Source organism: Euleptes europaea, chromosome 1, assembly GCF_029931775.1.
Source record: "Euleptes europaea isolate rEulEur1 chromosome 1, rEulEur1.hap1, whole genome shotgun sequence".
NCBI classification, from domain to species: domain Eukaryota; kingdom Metazoa; phylum Chordata; class Lepidosauria; order Squamata; family Sphaerodactylidae; genus Euleptes; species Euleptes europaea.
In genome coordinates this window covers 71,386,431-71,399,290 of record NC_079312.1, presented here as the reverse complement: position 1 = coordinate 71,399,290, position 12,860 = coordinate 71,386,431, and the positions used below count along the sequence as shown (strand labels likewise).

The 12,860-nt window shown below is 44.3% G+C and overlaps 1 protein-coding gene across 2 annotated transcripts in view; it reads left to right on the top strand.

Moving 5' to 3' along the window:
• The window catches only part of POC1A (POC1 centriolar protein A), a 33,462-nt gene extending 23,267 nt beyond the window's left edge, over nt 1-10,195 (top strand). The window contains exons 10-12 of one of the 2 annotated variants that reach the window (XM_056857073.1): nt 634-693; nt 2,208-2,357; nt 10,044-10,195. In XM_056857073.1, the coding sequence (XP_056713051.1) occupies nt 634-693; nt 2,208-2,357; nt 10,044-10,142 (309 nt within the window). In that variant the 3' untranslated portion in view covers nt 10,143-10,195. Of the gene's footprint in view, nt 1-633; nt 694-2,204; nt 2,358-10,043 lie in introns of both variants that reach the window. The other variant, XM_056857066.1, reaches the window with a different exon arrangement.
• The last annotated feature ends 2,665 nt before the right edge of the window (nt 10,196-12,860 follow it).

Sequence of the window (12,860 nt, the reverse complement as noted above, 5' to 3'; positions counted from 1 at the left end):
TTATTTGGAAGCAACATTGTCTTTGTGCATTTGTATTTTCATTGATTGACATAGGACGAAGTACCCAATTATTTTGATCTTAACATAAAGAAATTAAAGAATAGGCTTGGAGAAGCTGTAATCTGAAGGGGGACCAAATGAGATACCCACTGTGGAAAAGCCAGCTGCCTTTTTATGGTGTGGTGTAAACCTGGCTGACCTTTCTCTTCCTTGCCAAATAATTGCTGCCTAACAAGCTCCCTACTCTAGGGAAAGCTCCATTGTTTTTTCCCCACTGGGATAAAATGATTATGAATTGGGAAAGGTACCTGAAGTCAAAGAATGGTAGTGAATATCTGGTTTCTGAGACTGAATGGCAAAAGCACGTAAAAGTTGCGTTTTTTGGAAATGCAGTATTTGCCGATAATTTGCAGTGCAGCTGAGAGCCCAAGATTTGTGGCTACCAAGTAAAGACCTTTGGTTGCCGTTATAAATTATGGTATATTTGTCCTGTTTAGTAGTACAGCAGTCATTGAACTGCTGAAAACCCCACTGAGAATACTTGGGATATTAATTGTGTATATAAAACTTCATATAAAGAGCCTATAAAGAAGTGCAGACTAAAATATGCTGTCTTGGAATGTTTTCTTGTAGAGATCAATGGACTCTGGCAATATTAACATTCAAAAATCTGGAGTTTACAGACAAGAAAAGGTAAGCAAAGTAGAATATTTCTCAGTCTGGACCTTTGTTGTTGTGTTGAGTAAAGGTCAAGCTTAGTTTAATTGTTTCCATGAGTATTTGGACAGAGACTTTAGTGATGGGTTTGCTTATTGTCTTTTGTAGCAAAGCGATCATTTGTGTGATACAAAGGGGAAAAGGGGTTTGTAGTTCACCTACTGTAACTTCTTGAGTGAACATCAGTCTGCTTGAAGGGCAGACACATGCTGGTAATAAAAGCCTAAGAGTCAAAGCTCTTGACCGTGAGTTTACAGCATATAACAAGTATACCTTTCCATTGTAGTTATAAAAATAGGCCTAAACTAGAATTTGAACCTGCATCCTTCTGAATTGTCGTGAGTGGACTGTCCTAGTCCACATAGAGCTATGCTGATGAATACAAGAATTAAACACATACATACAGGTATTCTTGAATACATGCATAGGCTATGAATGAGGGCAATAAATGTGTAGTAATTGCTTGAAGGTGACTGCAGTGCGTAGATTGAGCTGGGCAGGTTGAAAGGATGTCATTTAGATGTCATGTGAAACCATGGTTTAATTCACTATGAGTGTTGATTGTCACACATAATCCATTCCACTGACGGTGGCTGGTATGTCAAACCAGGATCTGAAACCATTACTTTGAAGCAGATGTATTAACCACACTCTTAACTATGGGTTTTTGTGTGCGTGAAAAACAAATGCAGACACCCTGGCTTAAATCCTGCCTTGTTTCCTGGCACAGCTCACTCGGCCTTGTGGGTTGGGATGCCAGCCGGGGTGTGTGCCAGAGGCTTGGGGAAGAGCTGACAGTGAAACCACCATTTGTTTGAAATAAACCAGGTTTCAAATGATGGTCTGGGAGCCAAACTGTGGTTTCACAAACTAACCCAAGTTAACGTAAACCATGTGTGCTTGCTATGTCTCAACTGGGATTAACTGTTAAATTGGCAAGGAAAAGATAATATGTACGCTATAAGTTTCAATAAAAGATAAACACATTGGGTTGGATCCAACTAGCTTTTCCTACTGGGGAAAAAGAAGGAGGTGTTCTCTTTTACTGGGGTGAATCATGAACAAAGAACTCGTGTGTTGTTGACCGTCATTGAGGTGCTTTCATGGGCTATATGGGTACAACTATTCACAATTGGGCACTCGTGTGTATCATCCTTAACTGCAGATTTCTTGTGAGTGGAATGTCTCTTCCTACTTCTGTTTCTTTTATTTTTAATTAAAAAATTATTTTTGATAAATATAAGCAGAACAGAAAGAAGGGAAGAAAATAGAAACCACTTCACAATAGCAATTACATCAAAAGAAAAAGTGAAGGAAAAAGTACACATGTCCTCATATAAATATACATATAATACAATAAACAATTATATAATAAGAAGTAAACAATAGATGATAACAACAATTACGAGCAGTAAATGGTGACATAATAATGAGCATTAAGTGTTTCTTCATTTTGATATAATGAACAATGTCTCTTCATGCTCTAGCAGTTGGAAATGGATTTTGGAGAAGTTCCAGATAAACAAGAAACTCAAACTGCAGAATCGGTCAGAAAGCAACAAGAACAAATTCAGATTGATGAGACTAGTCTTGCTAGCACCTTACAGCACATTGTGGGACAGCTAGATGTTCTCACTCAGGTATGGAATGTCTTCAAGAGTCTTGTTGAACTTTTTCTGTCTCTCTGGGTCATCCAATTTCATTCTGCAGGAGTAGTTTTGGGACAGACAAAAGGAAGTCTTTATTGCACAATGAATATTAAGAATAAGAATCCATAAATTGAAATTCTTGCCTCACTACAGAGTCATACAGTAAATCATAAAATGAAGTAGTGCTGCTTACAGTTTTGTATTTTATGCACAAAGCTTTAAAATGTCTTTCTATATTACTATTAATTGTGGTCCTCAAATCACACTACAGGTCTAGTCAAGTTGAAGTAAGCGTTAGTGGAATGGATATGCCATTCCCTCCAAAGAACACAGCCTTAAAGGTGGAATGGGATGGAAGCAGTAGGGTGTCCTTTATCCTATGGTGCATGCACCTTCTCTCAGATAGTCATTATAGTAGGAACGATGACACTGGAGTGGTGTTATGCCCTACACAACAGGGCGTACCTTGGCACTTCAACATTTCAGCTAACAATAGAAAACTGTACTGGATCAGGGCAGTGACTGTGGAAAGCCTTGCTTAACAAGGACTCTCTGAGAGTTCAGGCATATGTCTCCCTCTTAGTGAATGAGTGAAATTGCAGGAGACACCAGACCAGGGAAGGAAGCACATGATGTCATAGTACCAGGTCTCTTGTGTGTGATGCTTCCAGGGTGGCATTCCCTTGGACAGTGCCACAGAATGACCAGTAGAGGGCCCTAAAATATCCTATATTGAGATTTGTGTTGCAATTGTATACATTCTGCTTGCCAATTAATATCCATGTTTTTATGTGGGTCCCTTCATATATGCATCCTCTTATTCACAGAGAAGATAAGAATTGTTACATACTGTGTTTGTTTATTTCTGTTATTACATATGTTCAAGCAGAACTGACTGTGTTGTGGCCTCCTGGTTGTCTTGTGAGGTATTCCCAAATCAATATTTCATTGCAGACAATGACATAGTAATTTGGTACATTTTGACAGATGACAGCCAGTTTTCAGCCAGTGTCTGAATGTCTGGTTTATTACGCTTTAATTTGTATTTATTATACATATGCAAGTATGCCCGTTCCTTTCATTCTTTGATACTCTAGTATGACCAACAAATAGAACTCAGACCAGAGGGTGATGCAGGCAGAGGCTGGGTTGGTTCTCAGTGGCTCATATTTTCTCTGTGACAAAAGAAATGAGCTGCAATTTTGGACCCCAGTAAAAAGAAGCAAAAAAAAAAAAAAAAGATTGCTTCTCACTAGGATCACTGACTCAGTTATAAATAAATAGTTACACTTGGTCCTGTGGTTGAGAGTAAAACACTTCTCTTAGAATAATATTACAGTGAGCAAAAGATACTGACGCTGGGTAGTCTGGCCACCACTGATGGGGAATCCCATGGAAGGGACAAATTACCCTCCTGAATCTACCTCCCAGGGTTAAAGGAAGGGGACTGCTGTTTCTAGTGGTTTGTTGCCTGCTGTCCTCAACTTGGCCTTCTGCCTCTTCCCACCAAAAAGTTTGGGGAAAGGACAGTGTTCCTTGATATCTTCTCAGAGCCCAGAGATCAAATTTGACTTGGGGGAAACCTGGTGGGGTCAGGTTTGAAAAAGCAGACCAGTTCTCGCTCAGAGGGAGAAGGGCATCTTCATTATGGGTGTTTCCTTTTCCTCTTATCTCGGGAGGCAGGAACCAAATATTTAAATTTTTCTGACCTCTGAGGGTAAACGCCCCCTTGTGATCAGTTCTATTTCCTGCCTTGAACGGGAGAGCAGCCTTCTAGCAGCTCTCTGCTACAGAAATAATAGAGAAACCTTAACCTTACTTATTAGACCTAAAAATATTCTTATTTTAACAAACCTAAACTTAACCTAACTAATCTACTACTCAATTCTATTTACTGTCTTAATTTTCTGCCTATTCTCCTCAGAAGGGTCTTTTCCCGCCAAAAAAAAAAAAAAAAAAAAAATGGCGGATCGGCATCAGGACAGCTATATAGCGCCTGCCAATTTAGACCCTAGCCTGCTAGTGGCCTTACCACTACAATTAGATGAACCCTCGGACAGTCACTCTGGTGACCTGAGGACCAAAACTCAAAAGGGAAAGGCAAAAGCGGCAAGAACGGCGCAGGCAAGTACAAACGGCTTGGCTCAACCGCTAACAAGCGCGCCAAATGCCTGCTGCAAAACGCACGCTGCTCTGCCGCGCCTGAAAGACGCGACTGCCAGATCGCAACAGAAAGCGGCCGGGAGAAAACAGCGGCGGTAGCCGCTCCTCCCACACAGCATGAACGGGGGAAATGGAGGAGGCTGGCGGCTCGCCTTTTTGCCTCGCCCGCCGTGCTCCGTCCTTAGGCGGCTCACCTATTGTTATTCAAGGACGGGAAGCAGCGGGAAGCAGCCAGGAGAACACAGCGGCTGTAGCCACTTCTCCCACACTGCACAAACGGGGAAAATGAAGGAGGCTGGCGGCTCGCCTTTTTGCCTCGCAATGCTCCGTCCTCAGGCGGCTCGCCTATTATTATTCAAGGACGGGAAGCATCAACGGAGACATCGACTGCCGGTAAGGTGACTTCGCCCCCCCCCATAGATGCAGCCTGTTTTACTCCTGTAAGAGCAGAGCTCTCCGCCCTGATTAAAAACGCCTTCTCAGATGGCTTAAGGGCATCGTAGGGATCACACCCTCCAGCACCACAAACAGTAATCTGATTGCTAAAAGGGCAGAATATCAGCCAAAGCAGGGGAACGGCTGTGGCTCAGTGGCAGAGCGTCGGATTGGCATGCAGAGGGCCAATTCTGGTAGTAGGTGATGTGGAAGACCTCTGCCTGAGATCCTGGTGAGCCAATCACCAGTCCAAGTAGTACCAAGAGAGTACGTGCTGGCCAGCCTAAGCAGCGCTGAAAGCTAATTCACGGTCACAAAATTGCCAATTGGTACCCAGACTGTCTATAGTATTTAACGCAGAAGATTTCCTTCTGCATTGGCATAAAAACCTAGCTACTCTTGATCTCTCAGAGGACTCAGAGTGGGAGAAAAGACTCCAGATAGGTTTGTGCCAGCGCTTGATTATTTCTAACTCTGTTGAAAGCAGAGCGGGAGAAACCAATGGCACCCATACAATGCTCCACAGCCTCTAGGAAGCCTTTATATTTGGTTTATCGGTGCTTCTAAAATTCTAAAAGTGCCTTCAGTAGAATCACCTGTCACTGCCTTCACTCCTTCAACCTTGTTACATGGCCTTGCCATGATTAGGGACCCTACAGATAGGAAGGCAGAGTTAGCAGGCATAAATGCTCAGAGGCCTTGGCACTCACTATCAAGCGCTTCTATCACATCTGCCCTAGTATACAGAGCGGCAATAATTTGGACTAGGAAGTTATATCAACTTTTTCCACAGGAAGAAAGAAACGCCTTTACAGGAGTACCCATGTTTTTTGAGAGTGGTATTCTTTCTAACTGATTCGAACTTCGATACCATGCCATATGCAGCTAGCACACTAGCCGCAGCATCAGATGCCAGAAGGGCATCCATGTTTTTTTTGAGAGTGGTATCCTTCCAGCTGATTCTACCTTAGATACTATGTCATCCATGTTTTCGAGAGTGGTATTCTTTCTAGCTGATTCCTCCTTAGATAACATGTCATATGCAGCTAGAACACTAGCCACAGCCTCAGCTGCCAGAAAGGCTCTCTGGGTACGCCCCTGGCAAGCGGAGTATATAGATCAAAATTGGTTATTATGGGCTTCCTGTATCAGGGAAAGACCTTGCTTGGAGACAATTTGGTCCCCATATCAGTGGAGACCAAAGACAAGTTTCTACGCAAAGAATCCAAGGGATCACTCCATGTCCTTTCGTGCATACCACATACTTCAAAGATACAGACCTGATCAACCTAGAAACCACCGGAACCAGAATCGCAGCTCCTTTAGTAAAGAGGACGATTCAATAAATCTCCAAAATCCTCCACCTTCCAGGGCAATAAAGGGGATAAACCCGACCGCCCAACCAAACAGTGACGCCAGCCACCAGTCAGTGGAAGGCAGGCTCAGCCTATTACACAGTCAGTGGTCACCTCCCAACCAGGCCTCTGGGTCACAAACATTATCTCACAAGGCTATCAGATAGAGTTTTTCTTACACTCCTTCACATCGACTAGTAATATCTCCAACATTCCCCCCCCCCCCAAAAAAAAAAATCCATAGAACTTCAGAGGCCTCTTAGACATCAAGGCGATGGAGCCAGTCTCACCATTAGAGCATACATTGGGAGTCTATTCAGTATTCTTTACTGTTCCCAACAAAGGCGGCGGATGGAAAGCCATCCTAGACCTCAAGTTTCTGAACAGATTATCCCATTAAAGCGCTTCAGGATGGAGACACTAAAGTCAGTCACACAGGTCCTCAGGGAAAAGCATTTTCTTACATTCTAATACACCCGGCACATTGTTGTTTCCTTCGGTTCCCGTACAAGGGACACCTCTTCCAATTCAGGGCCTTACGATTCGGGTTATCATCGCCCCTCCTCGAGTATTCACCAAAGTTCTGGACACACCAGTCACATCTCTGCGCGAGGAGGGCGTGAGAATGCACCCTTCTCAGACGACATTCTGATTTGCGCAAGCTCAAACTAGCAGAGCATAGATCATTCAGAGAGAGTTCTGAAGAGGTTAACAGAACACGGGTCATAATCAACTTCAGAAAGACCCATTTAGTTCCATCCCAACGATTGAGAGAGATGGGGGATGGACATAGACACACTGACAAACTCCTTATACCTTCCAGTGGACAAAAATCCACAACATTTCATCTCTAGCAAAGAAAGCGATTAATTCCCGGTCGCCTTCTCTAATGTCCCTGACCAAACTGAAGGGTCACATGTCTGCATGCATTCCCGCAGTTCAAGGGGCACGCTTACGAGCAAGACCTCTTCAATGGTTCTTAAGGCCGTACCAAAGAGACATACCAAGGAAGAAGTGACAGAAATCTCATCCTGACCGATGAAGTCAGATCAAGACTAGTATGATGGTTTCAGTCTCAGAATTTGACGAAAGGAAGTTGGTATCTCCGTCCAACACCAATTCAAATCTTCACGGACGCGTGTCTATCAGGTTGGGAAGCCACACTCAAGGGACAATGGCTCAAGCAACATGGACTATCAAGAACAGAATCTTCACATCAGTGCCCTAGAAATCAGGACGATCCTCAGAAGCGACTACATTTTTCCTTGGGCCGAGTCCAACCTCTCATCAAAATCAGCAGAACATATTCAGGGCACAGTCAACATACAAGCAGACTGGCTCAGCAGACAGGACATCAGCGAGGCAGAATGGTCTCTACATCCAGAGGTCTTTCAACTTATTACTCAGAGATTCGGCATGCCACAGATTCATCTGTTTGCATCCAGCATCATCCACCAGCTGCCAAGGTACTATTCCATGTACCGTCAACAGGGGGCGGAACAAATGGATCTCTTAATGTCACCAGGGCCACACGACCTACTGTACGGGTTCCCCCCTCCCTCCAAGGGTATTGAGAAAGGTACGACTTCAAAAAGCATCAGTCAGATTCATAGCTCCATATTGGCTGCGACGACCGTGGTCCCCATCTATAATTCAGATGTCCATACAGAACCATTGGAGACTTCCAGACAGACAAGATCTCCCTCTACAAGACCCAATATGCCATCCCAATCCAGGGTGGTACAAACTGACCGCATGGGCACTGAAAGGAGATGACTTATCGCCCTAGGTTATAGCCCGGTGGCCGTCACTACCATATTGACAACAAGGAAGCCATCAGGAGGGACAGAGCTTAGGGCTAGCTACCTGCACTCTACAAAGGCAACTGGCATCTATAGCTACCATAGTACCCAAGGTATCTGGATACCGCTTAACCAAACACCATCACATAAAAGCCTTTTTAAGGGGCGTCAGTTATTTAGCTCCTCCTGTTAGACACAGGTTCACAACTAGAGCCTGCACACAGCTTTGACAGCACTCACACAACTACCATTCGAACCAATCACTGAGATAGGACAAACTGTAGCTGCAAGTTTCACAGGGAGCAGGACATAGCGCTTACATCTTCTGCACTAACCCCAAGAATCCTAAGGAGAAGGCCTGGCACTAGCTAGACCTAAGAAGGGCACTACCTGTTTACATTTATCTTACTAAAATTATTAGGAACTCTGACTCCTTATTCGTTCATATCTCACCACCTGACAAGGGCAAGCATATGTCCAAGGCATCCATTAGTAGGACCATCACCTTATACATAACACAGGCTTATAGAATAAGTAACCTACCTGCTCCTGCGGGCGTTACTGCCCACTTGGGAAGAAGTGCGGCTACTTCAGCAGCCTTCGACTGCCGTGCTTTATGGAAGAGATATGTAAGGCTGCAACTTGGTCCTCGGTGTCCACATTTGTGAGACACTACAAATTAGATCTATACTTGTCAGCAGATGCCGCCTTAGGCAGACGAGTACTGCAAAGTATACTTCAGGACGTCTAACCCTCCCAAGGGCGGGGGACAGCTCTTGTATGTCCCATAATGAAGATGCCCTTCTCCCTCTGAGCGAGAAAGAGCCTTGGCTACTTACCGTGAAGGCTTCTTCTGCTCAGAGGGACGAAGGGCATCTTGCCCGCCCAGACGTCAGTAAAATATAAATAAAACAAATAAAATAAAATTACAGGTAATCATGGTTACATCTAACTTCCAGTTGACATTCAATTCAAGTTAAACGCTGTTTGTTGGTTCATGACTTATAGTTATCCTAAAGGTTCATCGTTAATGTTTATTAGGAACTTATTTCTTGTATAGAATTATAACTAACATGTTTCTTCAGTCTATCTTAAATATATAAGGCTCGGAAAGTCTTTAACTGATCACAAGGGGGCGTTTACCCTCAGAGGTCAGAAAAATTTAAATATTTGGTTCCTGCCTCCCGAGATAAGAGGAAAAGGAAACACCCATAATGAAGATGCCCTTCGTCCCTCTGAGCAGAAGAAGCCTTCACGGTAAGTAGCCAAGGCTCTTTTCCCCACCTTGTTTTGCCTGAGGCAGTGGAATCAGTGTTGGATAAGAGGGTGGGGAGTCGTGTTGCCTCCTTCTCCTCTGTCTGTCAAACTCAAAGAGCCCTTAACTGGTATGCGGTTAAGACGACAGTTCTTTGCACCGTAATTTGCTTAGAAAGGCGTATTTATGGATTTGTACTGGGTGGCTTCTCTTGGGGTGACATTATGTAATTGTGGGGAGCAGCAAGAAGAATCACATGGATAATAGTAGTCAGTTGCATCTTTCAAGTTACCAAGGAGGATGTATCTGAAACTGAAACTAAATGGAAATGAAGGTTTTTGTGCCGACAGTTAGGCGAGTTCACAGAATCTGCTTTAGCCTTGTGGCATGCGTGCATTCTGCCCATCACACTAGATGCTTTGGGGGCTTTTTGGTACGCTTGTGTAACCACCCAAAGCAAATTATTCTGCTTATGCTGTCAGCAGTGTGTACATTTAAATACAAATAAATATGATATGCACCACATCCAGATCCTCTGTGTGTTTACTTAGGTGTGAGCCTCACTAAGGTCAATGGGAATGAATCCCAGGTGTGTTTGTAGGAGTGCGAGCTTGAAGTGGCCAACCTTGCAGCAGTGTCCTACAGCTGCCTTTTTTTCATTTTTCAGACTGTTTCCATTCTGGAACAAAGGCTGACATTAACAGAAGACAAGCTGAAGGAATGTCTTGAGAATCAACAGAAGATTGCTCAAAGTAAATCCAGTTGATGCCCCAGGGACCCGAAGAAGCCAGGATCATTGGCACAGTGTGCATTTTAAGCATTTTTTTTGTATGGACGGTATTTTTTAAACTGAAAATGTTTCCTATTTTATTAGATTAAATTGTACAGTTAAAGGTGTCTGTAAATACATTTTTGTCAAGATTAAATTCTCCTTTCTTACTAAAGAAGACAGTTTCTGGTCCTTGGCTTTACCAGTTGAATTTTCATGTCCTTATGTTGAAGGATCTTCATTAAAATAACAGCCTCCCTTCTCGCAACTTCTACATTATGTGCTCGTCAGCATCATTTTGGAAATGGCAAGTTTCTAAGACCTGCTATGGCGGGTTGGTATGAGTGTGCCTGTGCATAGGAAAGCAGTGGGGGGACTTCTCCTTGGGTACAGAAATAGCAATAGACGGAAGGAGTTCTTCATTTTTAAAAAAGGTGTATCAAAAGCTTTTTCACCCAAAGTGTAACTCATACATTTGGAAGATTCTGCTTCAGGTATCAAGTGGCTACAAGAAAATTTCTAGTGGGACAGTTTAAATACCTGAAATGTCCCCTGCATAAAGAGAATGGCAGAATATACCTTTCAGCATGTTAGAGTTGAAAAGGTCAGAGTTTGGGGTGATTCATATCAGCAAGCATCCTTTCTGCAATCCCAGTTATTTAATAAGTTGTAATGTGTGTTTTATTTTGCATATTTATTTGCTTCATTTATAGCCCACCTTTCTGGCTGAGACTCAAGGCAGATTACAAAATACAAAATCAATGCATTCGGACAACATAAGACCTACAATAAACAATTGCACTGGACTAGGATTACAAAATTAGAAGATGTTGTCTGAACAAACAAAAAAAGGAGTTTAAGACATACTATAAATAGTGCATACTATAAATAGTGCAGAAATCTGGGAACAGAATCCAGTCACTCCGTAGGCTTCCCATCAATTACCGGGCTCAATTCAAGGTATTGACTATCAACATACAAAGCCCTTCATGACCTTGGTCCCTCTTATCTGCGGGACTGCCTGTCTGTGAGGGTTCCCAACCTCCCTGTGCAAACTCCATAAAATCACTTGTTCAGACGGTCATGCAGAAACAAGGAACTTTATTGGAAGCTTCAGGTTAGTATAGGCCTTACACTGGTAAAGTTGCAAGTGCTCACAATTTCACAAAGACAGAATTATAACCCCTACAGGGAAGCAGATGTCAAATGTATGTTATGGGAATCTACGAGATAATTGTGCATGGTACAGGAACATCAAAGACCTCAGGAAGCTCGTTATTGCTATCTGCCTACCAAGGCCATAGCTGGTGGGAGGGAGTCGGAGAGAGCAAGGGAGGTGGACGTGGGAAGAGACATTCCAATCTGGGGCCTGCTAGACGCAGCGCCTGAACCAAGGAAAGGCAAAAGGCCTGGGCTGCTTTTACGAGTCCGGGGGGGGGGGAAACACACAAGGCAAAAGCGTACAGACCCTCACATTCTGCCCCCCTTAAGGCCCCCCTCCCCCGAGACCGGGTGGACGAGGCTTGTCCGGATAGGCAGAGTGAAACTCTCGAACCAGGCGGGGAGCCGCCACATGGGGAGCGGCCACCCATTCTTCATGGGCGGGTCCCAGGTGCTTCCAGCAGATCAAATAGAACAATTTTCCCTTCTTCAGCTTAGAGTCCAACACTTTAGAAACCTCAAGATGCGATTCCCCCCCCACAACCGTAGGAATTTTGGACTTAGGGAGGGGGTGGAACTGAGGGGCAGCGACGTACGGTTTAAGTAGGCTGATGTGGAACACCGGATGTACCCCTCGAAGAGACTTGGGAAGTTCCAACTCCACCGTGACGTCGTTGATCACTCGGGTGATGGGGAAAGGACCTACATACTTGTCACCGAGCTTTTTACAAGTGAATGTAGGTTTTTTGTGGAAAGGTAAACCTGCCCTCCCACCTTGAGTTCCCACCCCGGAGACCGATGTTTATCGGCCTGGTCTTTGTACTTGCGCTTGGCCCTTTCCAGGTTTTTCTGCAGCCAGGGCCAAGTGGTCTGCACCACCTGTACCCAATCCTGGACCTCCTGCACCCCTTCAAGTTCAGGAGTGATGTTAGGAGAACCAAAGGGCCCAAAGTCCTTTCCATAAACCACACGAAAATGACTGAAACCTGTGGAGGAATGGGGGGCATTATTATAGGCATATTCAGCAAAAGGCAGTAGGTCTACCCAGTCGTCCTGGTGGTAATTGACATAACACCTTAGATAGCATTCTACCACAGCATTGACACGTTCGGTCTGACCATCGGTCTGGGGGTGGTAGGCTGAAGAGAGTCCTTGCTCTTCCACCCCCATGACTTTTAGGAAGGCCCTCCAGAATTTGGCAACGAATTGGGCCCCTCTGTCGGAGAGGACCTTCCTCGGGATCGAATGATACTTCACCACGTGATTAATAAACAGTTTAGCCAACTTTTGGGCCGATGGTAGCCCCGCACAAGGAACAAAGTGAACCTGTTTAGAGAATAAGTCTGTTATCACCCACAGTACAGTTTTCCCCCGACTTGGGAGCAAATCAGTGATAAAATCCATGGCGATTACTTCCCAGGGCATGGTCGGGGTCTCCAGAGGCTTTAAGAGTCCGGGGGGCTTTCCCATTCGTTTTTTGGCAGTGGCGCAAACGGGGCAGCTGCGCACGTACAACTCCACATCGGCTCTCATACCTGGCCACCAAAATTGACG